Source organism: Emys orbicularis, chromosome 1 (assembly GCF_028017835.1).
Source record: "Emys orbicularis isolate rEmyOrb1 chromosome 1, rEmyOrb1.hap1, whole genome shotgun sequence".
NCBI lineage: Eukaryota > Metazoa > Chordata > Testudines > Emydidae > Emys > Emys orbicularis.
This window is the reverse complement of record NC_088683.1, coordinates 31,637,935-31,661,755: the sequence shown is the minus strand read 5'-3', so window position 1 is coordinate 31,661,755 and position 23,821 is coordinate 31,637,935. Positions and strand designations below refer to the sequence as shown.

The following is a 23,821-nucleotide window of genomic DNA, read 5'->3' as shown; positions in this document are numbered from 1 at the left end:
CCTTATTTTAAAGTTGATGCTTTCATTTTTCATTTTTCTTTAGGTCATATATCGTGCTTTAGATCCAGCTTTTAGAATTGAAGACCCATATAGTCCAAGAATTCAAAGTATGTACATGCTTACTTTTCTTTCGCATTCTAACTAATTTTTTATTAATTTTTTTCATTTAAAAATACAAAAGTTACAAGCAAAAAATCAGCCCCAGTACTGCCTCAGAACTGCACCAGGAACCAGGAGTCCTCTCCACTGACTTTAACGGGTCTCCACATGGGAATAAGAACCAGTGTTGCCAACTCATGATTTTTTATCATGAGTCTTGTTACATTTGAGCTTTTCTTAAAGGCTGAACTCCTGGTGTTATGGGATTATGTGAGAATCTCTACTTCCATTTTTTTTAAAAAAGGTGTGTGTGGGGAATTCTAAACCTCATTGTTTCAGAGAAGAGCTTGAAAATGTGACCTCTCCCCCAAAGAAAGCAGATAAATACAACCCCAAGTTTATGATTATTTTTTTAAATCTCATGATATTTTTAGCTAAGCTAAAGATTTTTGTGGGTCTGACTCATGGTTCTTGGAGTTGGCACTACTGAGTGCCTGCCCACACTGATCTGATTGTAGGACTCACTCCTAAGACATTAAAATTAATGCATCAGTTATTTACAGTTATTGGGACAAAGGAATGCAAACATACAAATCTGCTGCTGTATGAAAGCATACAGTTTGAAAAAGAAACTTCTTTAGGCATTTTACCTGAATAAGGACAACAGGATTTGGCTTTAGTTTAAGTTAGTATCTAACAGTGTAAAGCTGCCTGGATGAGACAGCAAAGGAAAACAACTCAAGTAGAAGGCTGTGTGCTGGCTGCTACATTGATTCAATGTTTTCTGTTTAACCAAAGTTTAAAAAGAGAAATTTATAAGGTTCTATTTTTATTAGCTTAGGCCAAGGGTATTTTCAAACATGGGAGAAAAACAAGGTTTTAATAATGTCAAGGCAGAAAGAGTCAAAGGTCAAATTAATTGCTATAATGTTGTCTTCCTGCGAGACCTCTTCCTATGAGAACAGTTACTTTTTATTTGGTAGGATCAAGATGGTTGTTTTTCCCATCAAAATACAATTAATTATATTCAAAGGGTGTGAGGACATATAAAGAAGAGAATTATATTTGCATCCTAAGTGTTTCTGCAATTTCCAACTCAAGTTCTTCCAAACATGCACACAGTCCTTGAAGCTTGTACTCCACTTGTCAGTACTTTCTTAATATTAACCCGGACCCATTTTACATTTTAAATCCGAAATGTGGTTGAAAACTAAGGCATCTGTTGTGGCACTGATGCATGTGCCATTAATATTAATATTCTGTGGATGTATGTATTGACAGCAAAATAGATCCCAGTTTTGTTTAAATTAATCTAGCATATGTAGTGATCATATTGGGGGTGGGGGGAAACAATTAATCTCTGGCATTTGTAGTGGGAGGATCCAGTGAGGGAAATTTGTATTTAAACAAGATGAAGTCTTGTTTACAATTCCAGATATTATATTATATCTTGACATAGAAAATTGCTCTGTGTGAGGTTTCCCATAATTTATGATCTGCAGTTTTCTTGGTTTCCTTCAGTTCATAGAACTCAGTAGCTAATTCAAGAAACTGTTTGTTTGCTTTTTTCCCTGCAGACCTATTAAAAATCACAAATTTAAGAATCAGTTTCACCAAGTTACATACATTGGGAGACAACCTCTTGGATTCTAGAATGGAAATCAAAGAAAAGTACTACTATGCCATTTACGACATGGTCGTTCGTGGGAACTGTTTCTGTTATGGCCATGCCAGTGAGTGTGCACCAGTGGATGGTTTTAATGAAGAGGTGGAAGGAATGGTAAATGCTCACACTTTTTCACACTAAAACCATGTTAATATGCCTTGAGCCTGATTCTGTCCCCTTTATTCACATTGAGAAGATATATTAAAGTTAGTACTAAGGTACATCAGTAAGAGTGGCAGAATTTGGCCCTTTATTTTTCTTTTTAATTTCCAAACAATAAAAAAGTGTTCACCATTTTTGTTGTTGATCAGACACCGAGAGCTGAGACTAGTTTAAAGTTACTTTAACATCTTGAAATTTCTTCTTTCTAATTATATTAAAGACTTGATAAAAATAAAAGGCAACAGTATTGTAATGGATATAAGGGAATGTATTTTTATGCAACATTGAACTAACCTATGGACCTTGTGGCTGAAGGTTTCTATTGAAGCAAATAGCAGGGTCAAAAGGTGAGACACTTTAATGAACAAGAACAGCACTGCATTTATATTAACGAGTATAAAAAGAAAACTACAAGGGCTATCCATTTTCAGAGTTCAGTGCACATATTGATCAACAGCAGGGCAGAAGAAAATCCTGCTGCCTGCATATTATAATATTGTATAACAGGTCAGGTAAATTTTCCTTTCTTCTGTGTAGTTTTCCCCAAGATTTTTCCAAGTGGATGCAGGTAGGACTTTTGCTGGACAGGGAAAAGATTGGGTGAGCTGCCAGCCTGAAAGCAGCGTTTGTTGGGTTGCTGTTTTGGGAAGTGGAGTTGTGTGCGAGATAAGATTGTCTTGGTTAACGCAAAGTGTGAGGGAAACTTTTGAGCAGATTCATCATCTGGGAGGAAATTTTGGTCTTGTTTATGAGAGTGTAGCCTACCAGTCAGCATGCAGTGTGTATCCCCCTCTGTGCTCAGCCCACAGTAGCTATGGGTCTGTTTACAGCCCCACCTGCAGAGCTCAGATTCTAGAGACACATTCTTCTAGCTCTGGAGTTCCTCCCAAATTCAATCCATGGTTATCCAAGATGGCGGCTGTCACTGTCACAGGAGCAAGTTGTCTGATTTCCCCAGTAATTCTGTAAATGTTGAGGCTTGAGCCAGGATTGTGATAAATATCAATTATGATGTGGAAGAGCTTTGGCCCCCTTCCTCTAAAGCTTCTGTATCCACTGCTGGAGAGAAGGTATTAGACTAGATGACCCTATGTTCTGATATGGCTAATCCTATGTTAATGGATTATGGACAAGTAATGATTTTGCCCTAATAGGTTACTAAGGGCATTTTGGGTCAAACGGTGTGCTCTGTATTCACATTGGTGAGTATTTATTCACACAGGCAATTCCACTGAAGAAAATGGGACTACTTTGTGTGGGTGAGCATTTACTCACACAGGCAAGGAACTCACAGTCTGGCCCTTTTTGTATATGATTATGTCCTCTTTAAGTGTTTTTGATGCAATGGTAGTTGGTAAGGGTATGCCAAACACTCACTGGTTATACTTTAGATAGGTGGGAAATGGTGAGGTACATTCCAATTTGAATGCACTCTATGTATTGCATTGGCTTTTTCCCCTCCTTATTTTCTTTAACCAAACATATTATATTTGTTTTTTATTCTTTTAAATGATAGGTCCATGGGCACTGCATGTGCAGACATAATACCAAAGGGTTAAACTGTGAATTGTGTTTGGATTTCTACCATGACTTACCATGGAGACCAGCTGAAGGACGCCATAGTAATGCATGTAAAAGTATGTTTAAATACAATACCAATTCTAAATCCTATATTCTTATTTGCTTTTAAAGTTTGATGAATTTTACATAGGTGCTTCATGAGGTTTTTGTTGCATTAAATGAACTGTAAAGATATTATTTACAAGACTAATACTTCTTTGCTGAAAACATATTACTTCAGTAAAGCTGCTCTTTTTGTCTTGTATCTTAGAGTGCAATTGTAATGGACACTCTATCCAGTGCCATTTTGATATGGCTGTATACATGGCAACCGGAAATACCAGTGGTGGAGTGTGCGATGACTGCCAGCATAACACAATGGGACGCAACTGTGAACAATGCAAACCATTTTACTTTCAGCATCCAGAGAGAGAGATACGAGATCCTAACATTTGTGAGCGTAAGTGCAGTGCCATCACTCAGAATGTTGAAGCACATTGTGTCTATACTTTGATCACTAAGGCATTCAGTTAAAGAATTCCAAAGCAGCTGCACCTGTATTCTTGGGCCCCATTCCTCTCCTTTGAGTTACTGAATGTTCATGAACAGATGTTCTCTGCTTCTGATGGAGACCTGGGGTAAGTGTGGCCTCTCTTCTTTGCTTTTTGTTTAAAAAGCGGGAAATAGCGGCCACTTGGTGACTTCTTCACATGCAAACAAAGCCATGTCTAATGAGCTATAGCAATCAGATCTGAGAACTGTGTATTTCTTTTACTGTAGTTAATAAAGGTGTATGCAATGCTTCCTTTTTTAGCATGTAACTGTGACCCACTTGGCTCCCAAAATGGTGGAATATGTGATCGCTACACTGACTTCTCTGCTGGCCTTATTGCTGGACAGTGCCGCTGTAAATTATTTGTGGAAGGGGAACGTTGCGACCTCTGCAAAGAAGGGTTCTATGGATTAAGTGCAGATAATCCACTTGGTTGTCAATGTAAGTAGAAAATTTATGGAATGGGAGTACACTAATGTTACTTTATGTATGAGCCAAAGCACTTCCTGGAATTGTTAGGGCTTGAAGAGGAACTTCTAATTCAGCCCTTGATTTTTATTGAAGGAAGGACATGATTTGAAGATTTCAAGTGGCTTGGATTCCACCCACTTCCTTCAGAAGTCCCAGGTGATCTTACTGTAAACTCAGTTGAAACACTAGAAAGCCTGTCTTGGTTTCAATTTAAGTCCTTCACTTAGTCTACAGAAATCTGGCAGGGAGGTAGGGGAGGAATACAGACAGAAATGTGCAATAAAACTGCTCACTGAGAAATGAAGGATGGTCTTCCTGTAAATATTTGTATTAAATACTGTGAAAAATATAAATAAACTCCTATGTTCTGATTTATTTACTTGCATTTCCCAATAAAGCTTGTGCCTGTAACCCTTTGGGAACTCTTCCTGGAGGGAATCCTTGTGATTCAGAGACAGGAAGCTGCTATTGTAAACGTCTAGCAACAGGACGGCACTGTGAGCAGTGTCTGGTAAGTAGCCTTGCAATAAGAATAGATTTGTAATAGAAAAACACACTAATATGAAAGAGGCGGTGTGGCGAGTCGGAAGTGTAGCATGAGATGGTGCCAGACTTGGGTGAGTGATTGAGAGCAGACGCATGGAGAAAGAATAGATGGAAATGGGTACTTCTGAATGTAAAGTGACAAAGAACGGGTGTTGTGACGATGGATTGGAGAGTAAGCAAGACAGTGAGTGAGCAAGCCAGGAATATTGGAACACTAGCTTTCAAAGAGTCAATTTTTCAAACCAGACTTGCATTTTGAGGAGCACGGTTTTGCACCGGAAGTTCATTGTGGGAGTAAATGTTCATGTTCAGCTATCTAGCTGCCTGACTTTCCTGCAATCAGGCAGTTTACACTGGGATTATCTAATACTTGTGCTGCCCATTAACCGCAATCGCAAAACTGCCCCAGCCAAAAAGAGAGGCCTGCTGTGAAAATCAGGCCCAGGGTGCTGAGTATCTTCCCAGCCATATCCCTGTTTTTCATCAGACTAACTCCCATTACCCAAACCTCAGTCAAGGTTATGATAGCTAAGGAGTATGTGTTGTGCTGCTTTTTCCCTTATATCTAAAAAGTGAGACTTGATACTTCCCTGCTAGCACTTTTTGGGGATTAAAAAACGTGTACTAACAAAACCTCATGTGAATCAGGGCACTAAGACATTAGCATCTCAGGTACGTTGGTCTGCTTTCATAGATGACTATTCCAGCTTTGCTTTGTGTCTGTCTATGGTTATCTGCCCATAAACTATGTGGGAAATCTGAGCATGTCAATCTGTCTCCTGAGCATACTGTAGAATACTGAGCATACTGTAAGTTGGGGACTTGGCTCCCTATGAAAATTCCTCTCTTTTCATGTAAAAAGCAACAAATTAATTAAAGGGAGGGGAGAGCTGTTGGAAGGGTGCTATCCAGGAGCAACCCTCAGCTTTGGAACTGGCTCTCACCTTTACTTTGCACTTCAAAGCTTAGATTTGTTAACCTTTCAGACTTGCGGCAAAGCATATCCTCTGTTCTCAGGCCTTTGGGTAAAAGCAAGTTAATGGGGTGGAATATAGTGGTTCTGTCTTGAGGCTGTTATGTGATAGACTAGGTCTATTACTTGTGTGAACAGCTCAGTGGCTTTATAATAGCTTTGCAATGTTTTTTGTATTGTTTTTAAAATTGGGATGTGCCTAGAGTTCAAACTGAGTGCTTTTAAATCAACACCTCATTACAGCATTAATGGCCTATTGTTCTGCAGCCTGAACACTGGGGCCTGAGCAATGACATGGATGGATGTCGGCCTTGTGACTGTTACCAAGGGGGAGCAATAAACAATAAGTAAGTCTCATTTCAGTTACATTCTTGTAATCATTCACTCACTGAGCTCCACTGCATTTGCAGTCGCAGCACTCAGGCCATGTCTACAACATAGCTGTAGCAGCTATGGCAGTGCAACTGTGCCACCATCGTGCCATAGTGTAGGCACTTCCTACATCAACAGAAGAGATTTTTCTATTGATGTAGTTAATCCAGTTCTCCAAGAGCTGGTAGCAAGGTCAGTGGAAGAATTAGTCCATTGACTTAGCCGTGTCTGCACTGGGGTTAGTTCAGCCTAACTACGTCACGCAGAGTGAAATTTTTCACAACCCTTAGCAATGTAGTTAGGTCAATCTAATATTTACATGTAGACCAGGCCTTAGGGTTTGTCTGTACTAGGGAAAGTTGGAAGCATTTTTTGCTCTGATGGAAAAGGAGGAAGCTGTAGTGTAAAAAGATGGTGGTAAAAATGCCTGCCCCCTGTCTACGCTAGAGTTTCCTTCTTCCATAGCACTAGTGCATCATAATGCTTACAAATGGTTATAGTGTAGACAAGACCTTAGTCTAGGGACAAGAGTGGCTTTGCTATAAGCCCTGCATACGTAACTGCACTGTGCCAAGAGCAGTCCAGGAATTGAATTGTGACTTGGAGAGTCACAGTCTGCTTCTCGTTTTCCTCTGCACTAGTCCTATAGCTGATGCTGACAGGGGTACGCTGACGGGTGCATTGGGGTGGTGGAACCAAGGCTGTGGCTGCCTGCTTCCAGCTACATGCATGGGAGTGGATATACTAACTGGGGCTGAATGGAGACTCCTGTGTCCTCCATGTTGCTGTCTGCAGTATGGGAAACTAGTGCAGCACAGTAAGGGAGTGCAGGGTGGGCGACTGGCTGGCCCAGTATAACTTAGAATCTCATGAGGATTTCACTGAGCAATTCTTTACGTAATTAATGCACATAAGCAACACTCTAGCATTCTCATGGTGCTACTAATGGCAAAGTTAGTCATGAAATATTAAACCCACTTTTAAGTACTTTGACTACACTTATTTTAATTTGGATGATAAAGATTTAACTAAAATAAACAATCTTTAAAAAAAATCATCTCTTAGGGGGTGTTTACAAGAAAGCAATTTCCTACCCTGAGACAATCTTACTTTCCTTTTCACTCTTACCAGTCTCCTTTCCCATCAGTGGCTGAGTGATTTATTCGCACTCAGTAATGCTAATGCCTGTTATGTGGCTATTTACTCCTCCTTGCTCTTTCCTGTGCAGATATCAATTCACTGCAGTTCATATGAACACATTCAGCTCAGCAACTTTTTATGGTGGTTGTGGGAAGGTGGGGAGGGCTGTCAACCATTTTGGAGCAAGGAGTTCCAGTCTCATCCTCCTGTGTTAACTGCAGTGATTGCGAAACCATCTGGAGAGAGGGTATCATTGACTGGCGGGAAAATGAACAGATGTGCTTTCCTTCTGGCTCTCTAAATCTCCTTAGAGAACTGTGCATTCAGCCTGAAACAATGCAGTCGAACTGTCTGCGTTTCACAAGTGTTTTTTCTAACTTTACATTAGTCTTTTGGGACTGGGTGATGTTTGCCCAACCTAGGGTATTCTGTTAAATAGCTTAATAACAGTTTTCTGGTTCCCTGATTGTGGTGTGTGGACAGAACAACTGAAACAGCCAAAACTGATGTGAAAACCTCCTGTGTAATTTTGAACCTTGGACTACCACCTTGGAAGCAGGAGGGGTCTGGCCCAGGCAATGAAATCCATATCCAAATATGGAAAACATCCCTATAATGTTAAAATCTATCTTAGAGAGAACTTCCTTGATTCCCCTTTGGGACAGCTAAGGCATTCCTTATTTTCTTTCATTAGAAGGGCTTTTCTTCTTGGAGGAAATGAAAAGCAGAGTTTAAAGTTGTGGCCAGCGTCACTATTGGCTTCTGTTGCACTTTTTCAAATATTTGCAAATAAGCCTCGGAATCAGAGCTGGTTGAAAAACGGGGAAAAAATTGTAATTTCTTTTTTTCTGTTTCACATCAATATTTTTATTAAAATTTTTCATTTATCAAGAAGTATGCTGTGATTTTTGTTTTTTACTGAAAGCCAGTTTATTTAGTAAGTGAAGAATTTCAGTAATTTCAAAAATGAGTTTCATTTAAAAATCGTTGATTAAAATTTCATGAAAAACAACATTTCAATCATGTCAACAGTTTTTGTTTTGTTTTTTGCAAAAAGTTTCATTTACAAGAAAAGGCCATTTTTCATTTTTTTTGTGTGTGAAAAATTTTGACCAGCTCAATGCAAGAAAAGATCTATTATAATATTGTATGGAAACTTCCAGGACAATAAAATTAACAAAACAGACAGTCTTGGGGAAAAAGTTAGTATCTTTACTATTTAGAAAATAAAATAGCTGGTTTTGATAAAAAGAAATTTGTTGTGTTAACCTCTGTTTCAGCCCTTCTCCCAACCACCTCCATCCCCTGTGCTTGAAGAATGACACTGTCTTCTTCAGAACCTTTGGGCCCTGATTTCCCAATCTTGTAAAATATTGACTTCACAAGCCCAGAGGGAAAAAGAATATTTGGATGAAGTGCTGTTTGGAGGTGCTTCTTCCCTCACATAGTTTATAATGTAACAGTTAGAGATAAATATAGGAGTTCAGTAGAACCTCAGAGTTATGAACCTGACCAGTCAACCATGCACCTCATTTGGAACCAGAAGTATGCAACCAGGCAGCAGCAGAGACAAAAAAAAAAAAAAAAAAGCAATTACAGTACTGTGTTAAACTACTACAAAAATGAAGGGAAAACAGCATTTTTCTTCTGCATAGTAAAGTTTCAAAGCTGTGTTAAATCAATGTTCAGTTGTAAACTTTTGAAAGAACAACCATAACGTTTTGTTCAGTTACGAACATTTACGAGTTATGAACAACCTTAATTCCTGAGGTGTTCGTAACTCTGAGGTTCTACTGTATTTTCTATCTGCTTGGAGCTCTCCTAATATATGCACAACATAAATTAATTCGCCTTACATTTCAGCTGCTCAAGTGAAAATGGCCAGTGTCAGTGCCGACCCCATGTGATTGGACGCCAGTGCAATGAAGTGGAGTCTGGCTATTACTTCATGTCATTAGACCACTACATCTATGAGGCGGAGGAAGCCAACTTTGGTCCTGTGAGTAGAAAATTTTAATATGCAGGTTCAAGAGAAATGTGGAAAACTCTGCTTACCCTTTAGTTAGCATCCCATGTTTCAAAAAAGGGCCAATGTTGTAACTATTTAGTTTTTGCAAAGATATCACTGAAAAATGTAGAATTAGGTCCTGTCAGAGAACTGTCAATTCACAGCTGGTAGGCTGGGTATCGATGATAATGCATGTGGTAATTTAAAGGGAAAAGGTATTTTGCCATTGTTTTTCTTTTTAAATCCATTTCCTGACCCTTGCTGTGTTAACATACATGAAATCTGGCTCCTGGCCTAGCAGCTCTTTTATTCCACTGCACCTAGATTTGTAAACACAGCATTTCTCAAGAATCCAGGGAATTCTGTCATTGGGTCACTTTGCTTGTTTCAATAAAAATCCCACATAGAGAATATGTGGCTTTTGCAAACAGACATTTAAGCATCATAGCAGCTGTCCATTTTTGGTGTTCTACACCTAAGTGGGGTTTCTTTTATTAATGAATAAAGAGGGAGTTAAGAGACCAAAGAAGAGATTTATAGATGTTGTTAGTTATCTCTAGTTTAGTTAGCCCTCTGTGCCCAGACTGCATGTCCCTTTTCCTCCCCTGCCCCCTTATTAGTCATGAATGCAACCTTACTCTTAATTCATAGTCAGCAGCTAGACCATTATATCAATTATACCTGCCTCCAGCAAGGAAACAGGTAACTCTCTCCAAAAGCAGCAGATAGTAGTTTGCCTGAAATTAATTAACGAAGGCAGTCACTTTGCAGCATTAGACAAATTAGGCTTTTTCTACTGAGTCCTAACTTATGGAGAGACCCTACAGAATAGGGTTACCATATTAAAACATTTTAAAAAGGGAACACTCCACGGGGCCCCGGCCCTGCCCCTTCCCCGGCCCCGCCCCAACTCCGGCCCCATTCCAACCCATTCCCCCTCCTCCTCCCTCCCAGCCACGCGAAACAGCTGCCCGAGCGCTACCGGCTTCACGGTTTGCCGGGCAGCCCCCAGACCTCCAGACCCTGCGCCCCCGGCCGGGCGCTTCCCCTCCTGGGCTCCGGCTGCGCTGGGGAAGCGCCTGGCTGGGGGCGCAGGGTCTGGAGGTCTGGGGGCTGCCTGGCAAACCGTGAAGCCGGTAGCGCTCGGGCAGCTCGACTCTTTAGCTACACAGAGCTGAGGTGTCTGGGGGCAGCAGCAGCAGCCGCCGCTGCCGGAGCCGCTCTAAGGTAAGCAGGGGACAGGGATGCCGGCAAAGCATTTTCCCGGACATGTTCGGCTTTTTGGCAATTCCCCCCGGATGGGGATTTGAGGACCAAAAAGCCGGACATGTCCGGGAAAATCCGGATGTATGGTAACCATACTACAGAAAGAAAGTCAATGTAGAATAGAACTTGAAACACAACACAGGGTATATAAGCTAGTGCATGAATCTTGGTTACTGTGTAAGGATTTGCCCTGTGAATGGAAGGGTAGCTTAGGGGAAGTCTGCAGATAAACACTTGCTTGGGAAAAGAGCCATTTGAAAAATGCAAACCTATTTTTCTAAAAAAAAAAAAAAAAAAATTCAAAATTTTCAAGTGTTTGCTAATACTTACAAATGTTTCTACTAGGCAGAGTGAGATGAAATAACTGCATTTGCATGCAGGGTTCTAACACTAGACAGTGAGTTGTCTGCAAGATCCTAGGTCCTGTCCTGACTCCTTGTCACAAAGCGCCATGAGTATTCATCTCAAAACATGCCCAAAAGCTCCCTTCTCTCAGACTGCATGCGGGTAGTGTGTGACCCTTCTTGGAGGACTATGTCCCTTTGCCCAAAGCCTGGGTAATTTATAGCCATGCTGTCTTTGGAGAGTGTGAGAATGCATGATGGGGCTCTCACAGTTCAGTTGCACGTGAATTCCCCCTCTTTAGACTAGCAAAGGCACCCGCTCTCAGGCTTCTGGCTCCCTTGGCCATCACCTCTGACACAGTGGAGACCTATGTCTCACTCACTTCTGACTGGGATACTTCCAAGGTGCACAGTTGTTTCCAGCTTTCACTGTGTTAGTCCCAGCAGAGACCGGCTACCCAAGCACACCTGCTTGCTTTTGCTTCTGAGATGGTTAAAACTGTGACTGCCCAGAGCTGTAGATACAACAAACTTTTTTATGTAAGGCAAGCCCATTTTATTCTCAAGGTAAAAGCACTACAGAGAAAACATTAAAAACAATAAAAGACCATACGCTCGTGCTTACCAGAGATCACCTCAACTCTAGCATGGGCTCTGGCAGGTAGTTAGTCCTTCAAAGCCCACCAAACGACTGGGTGCTTGTTCTGAGCTGAGGCTGGTATGAACTTCCTGGTCACAAGTTCATAACGGCCTCTGCTCAGAACAAGCACCCCATCTTATGGGGCCTTAGTAGGCCTAGTCCTTCCAACCCTACCCTAAGGATTGGGGCCCTCCTTGGACCGGGGTCCCTGTCCATTTGCTGAATCAGAAAGAAGGCCCTGAGCCCGTTTAAAACCAGGCTATTTGTCCAAAAGTCCTTTCTTTGTCTGAGGATCTGTGGAGAATCCATTCTGAACTGGTCTGTGTACCTCTCCGAGGGGAGGGAGTGGCTTCAAAGGCATTACATTAGCATCCCCTTCCTACTAGAGAAGGTACATACAATGCCACAATAATACATACACAATTGCATTTTTGGTACAATGGACTCCAAAGGTATTAAACCTGATTCAGTAAGATTGAACTTTATTCAATAAAGTTCATTCAGGATATTGTGGGAAATTGTCAGTTTGTCACTGGGGCATCCTGATGTAATAATCATATTGACATTTCCTTAAAATGCATGCCTTCTTACTAACCTGACCTGAAGAAGAGTTCTGTGTAAGCTCTCACCAACAGAAGTTGGCATAATACCTCACCTTCTTCTACCTTGTCTTTCACCTTCTTCTACCTTGTCTACCTTCTTATTAAGACAGTTTTCTTTGGCATGTGCAGGATGTTGTCTTATTTTTATACAGACTCATTGGTTTTGATCTCTTTCAAACAGGAACGTTGAGTATCAAATACTTCCATATTTTTATGTAAAGTACCAGATAAAAATAGAAATTCTAGACCAAAGGAAATGGCCATGTTTTTAGTTCATAGGTTTATGCCTGTCTGCCCTGGATTCTCTATCTTTTAATGTCCCTCTTTTGTCTGGATGGTTATTGTCTGAATTTTTAAGAGGAGCCCCTAACTGCTGGTTTGGGTTGCCCAGTTCTAGTCAAACAGGTCTCTAAAAGGTAATTACACTAGCTGCCCTATTTGAATGGTAACAGGTGTGTGTTGCATGCTGGATGTGTGAGTGCTCAGCAATGATCAGATAAACTCGAATAATTACAAATACAACATGAAAAAACATGAGTAAAGCTACATCAATTACACTCTGGATTGTAGCAATAACTTTTATTGACTTTATTTATGTTTCGGTTTTGTGCAAGCTTGTTTTTAAATATGATCAATGGTATTTAGTGGTAATATCAGTGGTATTTTAAATTTAAAATCTCATTACAATGAATAATTTGATGGAGAACTGTGCAATAATAGTTTCATTCAGTCTCTGTGCAATGAAAGAAAAAGTGTTGTATTTGCAAACAAGAAGGCAAGGTGTAGATATGCCTACATCTGTGTGTACAAAAGAGAGCTTATCTTCTATATAACACGTGACTTTAATAACAAACCAAGCAACCCAGAAAACATAAATACAGAAATAACCTGTTAATCCACAGTTAGTCCGTGGAGTTTCTGTGCCTGTGAATTTCTGTTCCCACCATTGAACAGGAATGTTTTAGCTATGTTTGATTTTTTTTTTTTTTTTTAAGTATTGCAATAACTTCCCCCTCTTCCTTAGGGAGTGAGCATAGTTGAACGCCAGTATTCTCAAGATCGTACCCCATCCTGGACTGGAGTAGGATTTGTAAGAGTCCCTGAAGGGGCATATCTGGAATTCTATATCGACAATATTCCATATTCTATGGAGTATGATGTTGTGATTCGCTATGAGCCACAGGTAATTGGCCACTCTTTACATACATGTTTATCAACATTGTTACCTCTTGAGAGGGCGATGACGGGTTGTAGATATATTTAACAAGGCCTGAGTTTTCCTTGTGGAATGCTAGGAGCTGACTGGTGCAATGATAGTCTTTTTTACCTAAAAATAACTTAGAAATGCGAAAGACTTATACTGACCACTACTGTTGTTTGCATCACAATCACAAACATTATTTATTATCTTATTATAATTGTGCTATTGAGGTGCATGATGCTTACTGGACAATTAAAATTTTTTTGACAGACCCCTTATGGGACAGCTGAGGATACAAATTAGGCATAACACAGCAAGGACGACTAATAAACAAAGGGTGTGGAAACGATTGCTATGTGACATTAGGAGACCAATTGCACATGTCCCACAAGCAATCCATATGCTGAAATAGATTTACATAAAATATTAATGGGATAATTGTGAACACAGGAATAAATGTGAACCATTCCAAGGAAACCTTGATCTGTTTGTGGATAGTTCACAAACAGGACAAACCCATCAAATAAATTGTTCTGTAACCAGACCTGCGTGAACTGTATGTACTGGAGTGGAATGCCATGAATTGTGATTGTTACATGTGCGTCTTGTTAGTTCTCATTCTCATGCAGTTTTGATATCAGAAGTTTAATCACTTATCCATTGGTTAATGATGACAAATTTTTCCAGTTACCAGATCACTGGGAAAAAGCTGTTATTACTGTTTCACGCCCAGGCAAGATTCCTACAAGTAGCCGATGTGGTAATACCGTTCCTGACGATGATAATCAGACTGTATCATTATCACCAGGCTCAAGGTCTGTATAACTGTTGTATCATTCATTTTAGGATTGATAGGCTTTTTAGGATTTGGTTGCACAAGCTTCCAAACATTCTTTTCAAAACTTACCATTCATTCTTAGTAAAAATCAAACAAGAAGAGGCAAAATATTATCCTGTATGTTCCATAGAGCCATCTGAAAAGCTTTATTGCATTCAACATTTTAAATGAAAACCAAACGTTCTGTTTCCAATCCAGATATGTCGTCCTTCCACGCCCCGTATGTTTTGAAAAGGGACTGAATTACACTGTACGCCTGGAGCTATCACAGTACTCCTCCTTCGATACTGAGGTGGAAAGCCCATACACACTCATTGACTCTGTAAGTGCAAGTTACTTTATGGATGTTTTTAAAGAAAAATTAAACTTAAAATACTAAGTGTTGTATTTTCCGTTTGGGCACTGCTACGTAAATCCCACTGAAGTCAATGGGAGTTGTGTTCACTTATCCATTGGCTAAATTTGGCTATACATTTACAACAGTTTCCAGCACTGTACACATCTTCAGATTTAAAGTATGTGCCCTGTTTGGTTTCTTTTCTGATATGCGTTCTTTGCTGTATATTACAGGATCACTAACATGTTAAGTGCTGAACTGCTAAAGTTTGTATCTTTGGAGAGGCTTATTTATACAAGTGAGGCAGACACATCTTGAATATCAAACCTGATCTTCCATATTTTCCATAAAATATTAGTTTTGTGGATGCTAGACATTTTTCTATGAAAATTAACAAGATCTTGTTGTTGTTGCTGGGTTTTTTGTTTTTCTTTTACTTTAAAAAGCCAGCGTAATAAGAAACAAAGTAATATTTCGTTTAGACAAAAATGGACTGCAGCATTATAAATGGTAACGTTTTGTCATTTTATAATTGTTTCATAGCTCGTTCTTATGCCTTACTGCAAATCGCTGGACATTTTCACAGTGGGGGGCTCAGGCGAAGATGTGGTCACTAACAGTGCTTGGGAAACATTTCAAAGATATCGATGTCTGGAAAACAGCAGGAGTGTTGTGAAAACCCCTATGACTGACGTCTGCAAGAATATTATTTTTAGCATCTCTGCACTGTTACATGAGACCGCGTTATGTATGTACAACTTAATTGTAGCAGAGTAAATCACAATTTTCCAGTTGTTAGTGTTGTTGCCAAGATGTGGGTGGGAGGTGTGGGTGTATGTGTGGAGAGATGCTGCTCAAACCTGTTTTATGAGCTGTGGTGCTCTCTTTTCCAAATTCTGTCCTCTTTTCACTATTCAGCTTGCCAGTGCAACCCTCAAGGCTCATTAAGTTCAGTGTGTGACTCTAATGGAGGACAGTGCCAGTGTCGTCCTAATGTTGTTGGAAGAAGATGTGACAGATGTACTCCTGGCACCTTTGGGTTTGGACCTAATGGATGCAAATGTACGTTTAATCCATAATCTCCACATATTCATTCTAGTTAGGCAATGGCAAATCGAATAATGGGGAATATTGGTATCTAACACTTTCTAACAAGATATTCTTTAAGGTACTGTTGTTCTCTGGATCTAAGTATAACCTAGGAAATCCAGTTTAAAGTCTCCACTCTGTCGAATCTTTATATTCTAATACAATGGTAGGGTCTGGTTTTTCAGCCTTTACTGGGGCAAAACTCTCATTAGCTTTTGTGGGAGTGCTACTGGGTAATGACTGCAGAGCCAGGTCCAGAGGCTGCAACTGCATAAATGGAAGAAGAGAAGTTTTCCAACTATCATTTCTTTTTAACTGCATTTTTATTTTATTTTATTTTATTTAGCTTGTGAATGTCACTTACAAGGTTCTGTCAGTTCCTTCTGTCATCCTGAGACGGGCCAGTGCTACTGTTTCCATGGAGTGTATGGCCGTCAGTGTGATAGGTGCTTACCTGGATACTGGGGATTTCCAAGCTGTCAGCCTTGCCAGTGTAATGGCCACACGGATGACTGTGACCCATACACTGGGGAATGTTTGAATTGCCGCGATTCCACCATGGGACACAACTGTGAAAGGTATGGTCTCTTCTTATAGCTGATTTACTGGTACATTATTATACGTTGTAAGCAATATCCACTGAACCTCCCCAGGCAAAGCTAACACCCAGTCCTAAAGTCATTACTCAAGTAAGTCCCATTGAAGTCGGTGAAATTAGCATGATCAAGCACAAAACCCTGATTCTGCACTGGGGTGCCCCACCCTTATTACCGGACAGGGAACCTGTGTCTCCTGTTTATAAAGGAGAAGTGGCCCCTATGTAAATATCACATGTCCATCTTACTTGGATTTCAGCACAGAGAAATAGGAATGAATAGAAATGTCTTGGTCTGCCAAACTGGACCACCTGGGTTCAGGACAAGTCTAAAGGCTTGTTTGGGGGGGGGGGGTGGGAGGAGCTGTCTTGAAAGTGACAGTGTCCATTTATAGGAAGAGGGCCAGCTCTCACTGCAAAAATTCCTCTCATAGTGTCCACTTTGTAGTGGCAGCTGTGCAGTGGAGAGCAAGGCAGAAATTTTAAGGAGATGAACAAATCCAGGATTGTTTCAGACACCTAGATTATCACTTAATTTTAATGAGGGCAAAATGGCAGGACCAATTTTCTTCCGTCCCCAGCAAAAGAGCAATGAATATATGTTTAAAAAATGCCACTGTTGGTGAGAATATGTACAGCTGAAAGAGCTACAGAGATGAAAAGTCTGTGTAGAGTTATCACAACTAGCAGCCAAACCTTGGGCCCTGGTGCAGAATTGGCCAGAGCTGCATGGACTCTGGCCGGTTTGCAGCCATGGAGACCAAAGCAGATTCTGAAGGGAAGAGGTGAACCCCATCCTCTGTAAGCAGCTGCTGGGCACCTGTGTGGCCTCTTATCTTTGCTCCAGGCCCAGGGGCACCCATTTGAGCAAAGGAGTGTGTGTTGAGGAGGCATGAAACTGATTTCTCCATATAAATGTACCTAAACACCTACCAGAGGAGGTTTTAAAGTGTGATGATCAGAGGTAAGACATAGCATTTGAGATGGAATGGTTTGGTTTGGCATGGCATATTACTTGTAATGCTAGTATGAGCCAAAGAAAACATCTTTACAGTAGTGTTATTCATACTGTGAATAACAATTGGAGACCTATAAAAGATGTCTGTCTCCCTCATCCCTCCAGTCATTGAAAACCATTCTAGTGTGATTTCACATCAGAAGAAATAGTTTGTTCTGTATCTGCTTGCGGTCTCACAAGCCTTTATTTAATACAGGTGCCTTGGTGGCTATTATGGAGACCCTGTCCTGGGATCAGGAGATCATTGTCGGCCTTGTCCTTGCCCAGATGGCCCAGAAAGTGGGCGTCAGTTTGCCAGCAGCTGTTATCAAGATCCTGTTACTCTGCAAATTGTGTGTGTCTGTAACGTGGGATACATAGGTAAGTACCATGTGCTTTAAAGTGCATCTACTGAGTTTTAATCTGGCTACAGAGAGGGACTATGTAGTGCAGGGCCGGGCAAACTTTTTGGCCTGAGGGCCACATCTGGGTATGGAAATTGTGGGTATGGGGTGCAGGAGGGTGCTCTGGGCTGGGACCGAGGGGTTCGGAAGGCAGGAGGGGGATCAGGGCTGGGGCAGGGTTTTGGGGCACAGGAGGGAGTCAGGGTGGCAGGTTCCGGGTGGCACTTACCTCAAACAATTCCCAGAAACAGCGGTATGTCCCCCCTCCAGCTCCTACATAGAGGCGCGGCCAGGCAGCTCTGCGCGCTGCTCTGTCCGCAGGTGCCGCCCCTGCAGCTCCCATTGGCTGCGGTTCCTGGCCAATGGGAGCTGCGGGGGGCAGCGCTTGTGGTGGGGGCAGCGTGTGGAGCCCCCTGGCTGCTCCTACTTGTAGGAGCCAGAGCGGGGACGTGTCGCTGCTTCTGGGAGCCATGCACCCCGACCCTGCTCCCCAGCTGAAGTGCCGGAGCAGGGCAAGCCCCAGACCCAGACCCCACTTCCCGGCGGGAGCTCAAGGGCCAGATTAAAACGTCTGGAGGGCCAGATGTGGCCTCCGGGCCATAGATTGCCCACTTCTGACGTAGAGGGAAGTAGAAAGCACCAGCATAAGCACTGGCAGAAATTACTGTAGTACCAGTATTTGTAAGTGTTGTCGTTTTTATTTACAAATTAAGGGCCAATCTCTGGCAAGCAATGCATGTAAGCATTCACTGGAAAATCAGTGGGAGTGAGAGAAGTTACCCACCCCTATTATTCCTATATCTGCCAAATCTCTCCACCTAGTGTTTGTTGTTCAGCTTAATTTAAATTGTAAGCACCTTAAGAGCAAGTCTTTGATTTTATGCATCTATGAAGCACCATGTACCCCTGTAGCAATATATAAATAATGAAGTTATAAGAACCACTCCCAGCCAGCAGGCAAATACTGCAGGTAGGAGTGGCACTTTGAAAAAGCTAGGAAAGAACGTCTTGCATAGCAAAAATTTCTGTCTCTCTATACATTTTAATGAATGTTTATGATGCTAGAAGTTATTTGAGTCCCCAGCTCAAGCAAAGCATCCCTATTGAGGACAGTACTGAAGTCAATGCACAGGCTTAAAGCTAATCCTATGTTTAAGTGCTGTCCTGAATAGGGATGCCCATTAACACATGTTGCAAGTTCTTCCCTGAATCTGGGCCTTGAATTCTGAAATCCATGAAAAGGAGCTGTATCCTACCCTGCTATAAGTTGTCTCAATTCCATTGAAATCAATGGATCTACTCAACTTAGATTTGCTGAGGATCCAGACAAGTATTGTATTTTGTTTCTCTGAATATATTCAACTCAATTTCCTTTCAACTACTCACCTTCAATCTCTTGTCACACTGTCTTGCTGTTTATTGACTTGTTTGTTAACAAGCTATAATAATAATTCCTTGGATTGTTTGTTTAAACAGGAAGCAGATGTGATGAGTGTGCTTCTGGTTTCTTTGGAGACCCTGAAGAGACAAGTGGAGTCTGCCAGCCGTGCCAGTGTAACAACAACATTGACATGACTGATCCAGGGGCCTGTGACAAGCAGTCTGGAAAGTGCCTGAAGTGCTTGTATCAGACAGAGGGTGAAAATTGCCAGCTGTGTAAATATGGGTACTATGGACATGCATTGCAACAGGATTGTAGAAGTAAGTGGGGGGAGGGGTCTTCCCATTCCTCACTTCTATAGCACTGGCCAGAATTCATTTACCTGCACTAAACTCTAGAATATCATTAGGCGTAATAAACTGTGAAGCTGTTGATTTTGCAGGTGGCCTCAGGACATTAATGGAGAATGGCAGATAACCTAAAGTATTTTAAATTTACCAGGAACCATTTCTGATTAAACGGATGGTAGAAACCTAATTACCTCTGGCTAAACATTGGGTTTGCAGCTTTTCTTGTGTTCAGTGTGATTCTTCAGGGGGCAGGAGTCGTTTAGTGTAACGGGGGAGAGACGAGACACCTAGCATTTACGTGCCCAAACATCTGAAAGGATGGGCTCTTGTGGGATAAGGATTTCTTGCCTTCTTGTTAGCATTCATTGTTTCCCTCTTATCAAGAGATGGAGCATGGCCATTTCCTGCTGCTTCTTAAGCCCTGAAGACATGGCTTTTGTTTACACAAACATTCCTGGGATGTTAAAGAACAGCAGGGGTGGGTTCCTGAAAGCTCAGCAGGAAGGGCTGCCTCAGGGAATGATAAGTGTTAAGTGGGGTTATAGTCCCATAATGGTGTGTTGTTCTGTGTTTTTTAAAAAGGGAATCTCTTACTCCAGAATGCTACTCTGTGCTTATCCAGAAAGTTAGTCAGAAAAAAGTGTTTTTTCTTCTTCTTTTTTTACTATTTCTATTAGCAGAGCAAACATCTCCTGGAGGGAGGGAGGGAAGGAGCTGAGTTCTATTGTGGGTCACATACCATCCCCCGAATTTTTAGAGATCTGTGTTGCAAAGTCTCTGTTTCTGGTGGTTATGTGGGAACCAGAAAGAATACAGCCTGACTTGCAGATCCCAGGGTGTGTTTGCAGGGTTGGCACTTGGAAACTAATAATCTCTTTCACTTTGTAAAGAGAGCACATTTATATGGAAGACAATGTATACCCCAAATTAAGAAAAACAGTAAAAGAACTAAAAAAGAGCCACCGTGACTTAACAACCATGTAAAAGAAGCAGTGAGAGATAAAAAGACTTCCTTTAAAAAGTGGAAGTCAAATCCTAGTGAGGCAAATAGAAAGGAGCACAAACACTGCCAACTTAAGTGCAAGAGTGTAATAAGAAAAGCCAAAGAGGAGTTTGAAGAACGGCTAGCCAAAAACTCCAAAGGTAATAACAAAATGTTTTTTAAGTACATCAGAAGCAGGAAGCCTGCTAAACAACCAGTGGGGCCCCTTGACGATGAAAATACAAAAGGAGCGCTTAAAGATGATAAAGTCATTGCGGAGAAACTAAATGGATTCTTTGCTTCAGTCTTCACGGCTGAGGATGTTAGGGAGATTCCCAAACCTGAGCTGGCTTTTGTAGGTGACAAATCTGAGGAACTGTCACAGATTGAAGTGTCACTAGAGGAGGTTTTGGAATTAATTGATAAACTCAACATTAACAAGTCACCGGGACCAGATGGCATTCACCCAAGAGTTCTGAAAGAACTCAAATGTGAAGTTGCGGAACTATTAACTAAGGTTTGTAACCTGTCCTTTAAATCGGCTTCGGTACCCAATGACTGGAAGTTAGCTAATGTAACGCCAATATTTAAAAAGGGCTCTAGGGGTGATCCCGGCAATTACAGACCGGTAAGTCTAACGTCGGTACCGGGCAAATTAGTTGAAACAATAGTAAAGAACAAAATTGTCAGACACATAGAAAAACATAAACTCTTGAGCAATAGTCAACATGGTTTCTGTAAAGGGAAATCGTGTCTTACTAATCTATTAGAGTTCTTTGAAGGGGTCAACAAACATGTGGACAAGGGGGATCCGGTGGACATAGTGTACTTAGATTTCCAGAAAGCCTTTGACAAGGTCCCTCACCAAAGGCTCTTACGTAAATTAAGCTGTCATGGGATAAAAGGGAAGGTCCTTTCATGGATTGAGAACTGGTTAAAGGACAGGGAACAAAGGGTAGGAATTAATGGTAAATTCTCAGAATGGAGAGGGGTAACTAGTGGTGTTCCCCAAGGGTCAGTCCTAGGACCTATCCTATTCAATTTATTCATAAATGATCTGGAGAAAGGGGTAAACAGTGAGGTGGCAAAGTTTGCAGATGATACTAAACTACTCAAGATAGTTAAGACCAAAGCAGATTGTGAAGAACTTCAAAAAGATCTCACAAAACTAAGTGATTGGGCAACAAAATGGCAAATGAAATTTAATGTGGATAAATGTAAAGTAATGCACATTGGAAAAAATAACCCCAACTATACATACAACATGATGGGGGCTAATTTAGCTACAACGAGTCAGGAAAAAGATCTTGGCGTCATCGTGGATAGTTCTCTAAAGATGTCCACGCAGTGTGCAGAGGCGGTCAAAAAAGCAAACAGGATGTTAGGAATCATTAAAAAGGGGATAGAGAATAAGACTGAGAATATATTATTGCCCTTATATAAATCCATGGTTCGCCCACATCTCGAATACTGTGTACAGATGTGGTCTCCTCACCTCAAAAAAGATATTCTAGCACTAGAAAAGGTTCAGAAAAGAGCAACTAAAATGATTAAGGGTTTAGAGAGGGTCCCATATGAGGAAAGATTAAAGAGGCTAGGACTCTTCAGTTTGGAAAAGAGAAGACTAAGGGGGGACATGATAGAGGTATATAAAATCATGAGTGATGTTGAGAAAGTGGATAAGGAAAAGTTATTTACTTATTCCCATAATACAAGAACTAGGGGTCACCAAATGAAATTAATAGGCAGCAGGTTTAAAACAAATAAAAGGAAGTTCTTCTTCACGCAGCGCACAGTCAACTTGTGGAACTCCTTACCTGAGGAGGTTGTGAAGGCTAGGACTATAACAATGTTTAAAAGGGGACTGGATAAATTCATGGTGGCTAAGTCCATAAATGGCTATTAGCCAGGATGGGTAAGAATGGTGTCCCTAGCCTCTGTTCGTCAGAGGATGGAGATGGATGGCAGGAGAGAGATCACTTGATCATTGCCTGTTAGGTTCACTCCCTCTGGGGCACCTGGCATTGGCCACTGTCGGTAGACAGATACTGGGCTAGATGGACCTTTGGTCTGACCCAGTACGGCCTTTCTTATGTTCTTATGTTCTTATGACAATTAACCTGGAACCCCATGGTGTTCCCCTTCTTACAAAATTCACTTTTCAGAGTATAACTGCTCCCTGTATCTGCTTATTATATGTAGTCCTAGTCCTGCAAGATGTTAGAAATCCTCAAGTCACGTACTGTGCATATTACAGGAGCACTTCACAAGATTAAGCCTTAGTTACACGATTGCTCAAATTAACTTGGAAACCAATGTAGCAATACTCTGAGATCTGTCTGCATCTTTGCAAGGTTAATAACTTGCAGCATAAGTTATGAAAAATTAATAGAGGCATTTGAATGAGAAGGCAGTTTACCATACTGGGTATTTATACTGCACTTGTCACCATGGCACATGTACCCAGACAGGCTTTAAAGGATGCTTCATTAGGTTTTTCCTCCCAAACCATCTGTTTTCTAAGGCTGTGTCTACACTACACAGCTTTTAGAGACAGGGCTGTGTCGCTGCAGCCGTGCTGCTAAAAGTTGTGCAGTGTAGCTGCTGTTTGTCGGCTCTCCTGCCGACAAAGAACTTCATAGAATCATAGAATATCAGGGTTGGAAGGGACCTCAGGAGATCATCTAGTCCAACCCCCTGCTCAAAGCAGGACCAATTCCCAACTAAATCATCCCAGCCAGGGCTTTGTCAAGCCAGGCCTTAAAAACCTCCAAGGAAGGAGACTCCACCACCTCCCTAGGTAACGCATTCCAGTGCTTCACCACCCTCCTAGTCAAATAGTGTTTCCTAATATCCAACCTAGACCTCCCCCACTGCAACTTGAGACCATTGCTCCTTGTTCTGTCATCTGCCACCATTGAGAACAGCCGAGTTCCATCCTCTTTGGAACCCCCCTTCCACCTCCAACGAGCGGCGGTTTTGCTCTTCTGCTGACAACGCACTGTTCACACTGGCACTTGTTGCAGCAAAACTTTTGTCTTTCGGGGAAGTGGGGAGTTTAACACCTCCTTAAAGACAAGTTTTGTCATTCAATTGCCAGTGTAGACATAGCCTAAGTAACTTACAATGTCAGGACATGCCGGTAGGGATGTCTGTGTAACTTTCCCCATTTGAATAGGATCACATCTCCCTGGAAACCATCTCCTCTTTTGGTAATACATCAGTAACCGACATTTAGGTTTGGA

At 41.4% G+C, this 23,821-nt stretch overlaps 1 protein-coding gene across 1 annotated transcript in view; it reads left to right on the top strand.

The window, feature by feature from the left end:
* LAMB1 (laminin subunit beta 1) overlaps window positions 1-23,821 on the top strand; it is an 81,658-nt gene that overhangs the window by 20,168 nt on the left and 37,669 nt on the right. Inside the window, exons 6-21 of the mRNA XM_065399488.1 lie at window positions 44-107; window positions 1,677-1,879; window positions 3,444-3,564; window positions 3,759-3,947; window positions 4,302-4,481; window positions 4,910-5,022; window positions 6,298-6,377; window positions 9,406-9,541; window positions 13,427-13,585; window positions 14,291-14,418; window positions 14,640-14,763; window positions 15,322-15,526; window positions 15,697-15,840; window positions 16,214-16,445; window positions 17,677-17,840; window positions 19,340-19,564. Coding sequence (XP_065255560.1) covers window positions 44-107; window positions 1,677-1,879; window positions 3,444-3,564; window positions 3,759-3,947; window positions 4,302-4,481; window positions 4,910-5,022; window positions 6,298-6,377; window positions 9,406-9,541; window positions 13,427-13,585; window positions 14,291-14,418; window positions 14,640-14,763; window positions 15,322-15,526; window positions 15,697-15,840; window positions 16,214-16,445; window positions 17,677-17,840; window positions 19,340-19,564 — 2,467 coding nt within the window. The remainder of the gene's footprint in view (window positions 1-43; window positions 108-1,676; window positions 1,880-3,443; window positions 3,565-3,758; window positions 3,948-4,301; window positions 4,482-4,909; window positions 5,023-6,297; window positions 6,378-9,405; window positions 9,542-13,426; window positions 13,586-14,290; window positions 14,419-14,639; window positions 14,764-15,321; window positions 15,527-15,696; window positions 15,841-16,213; window positions 16,446-17,676; window positions 17,841-19,339; window positions 19,565-23,821) is intronic.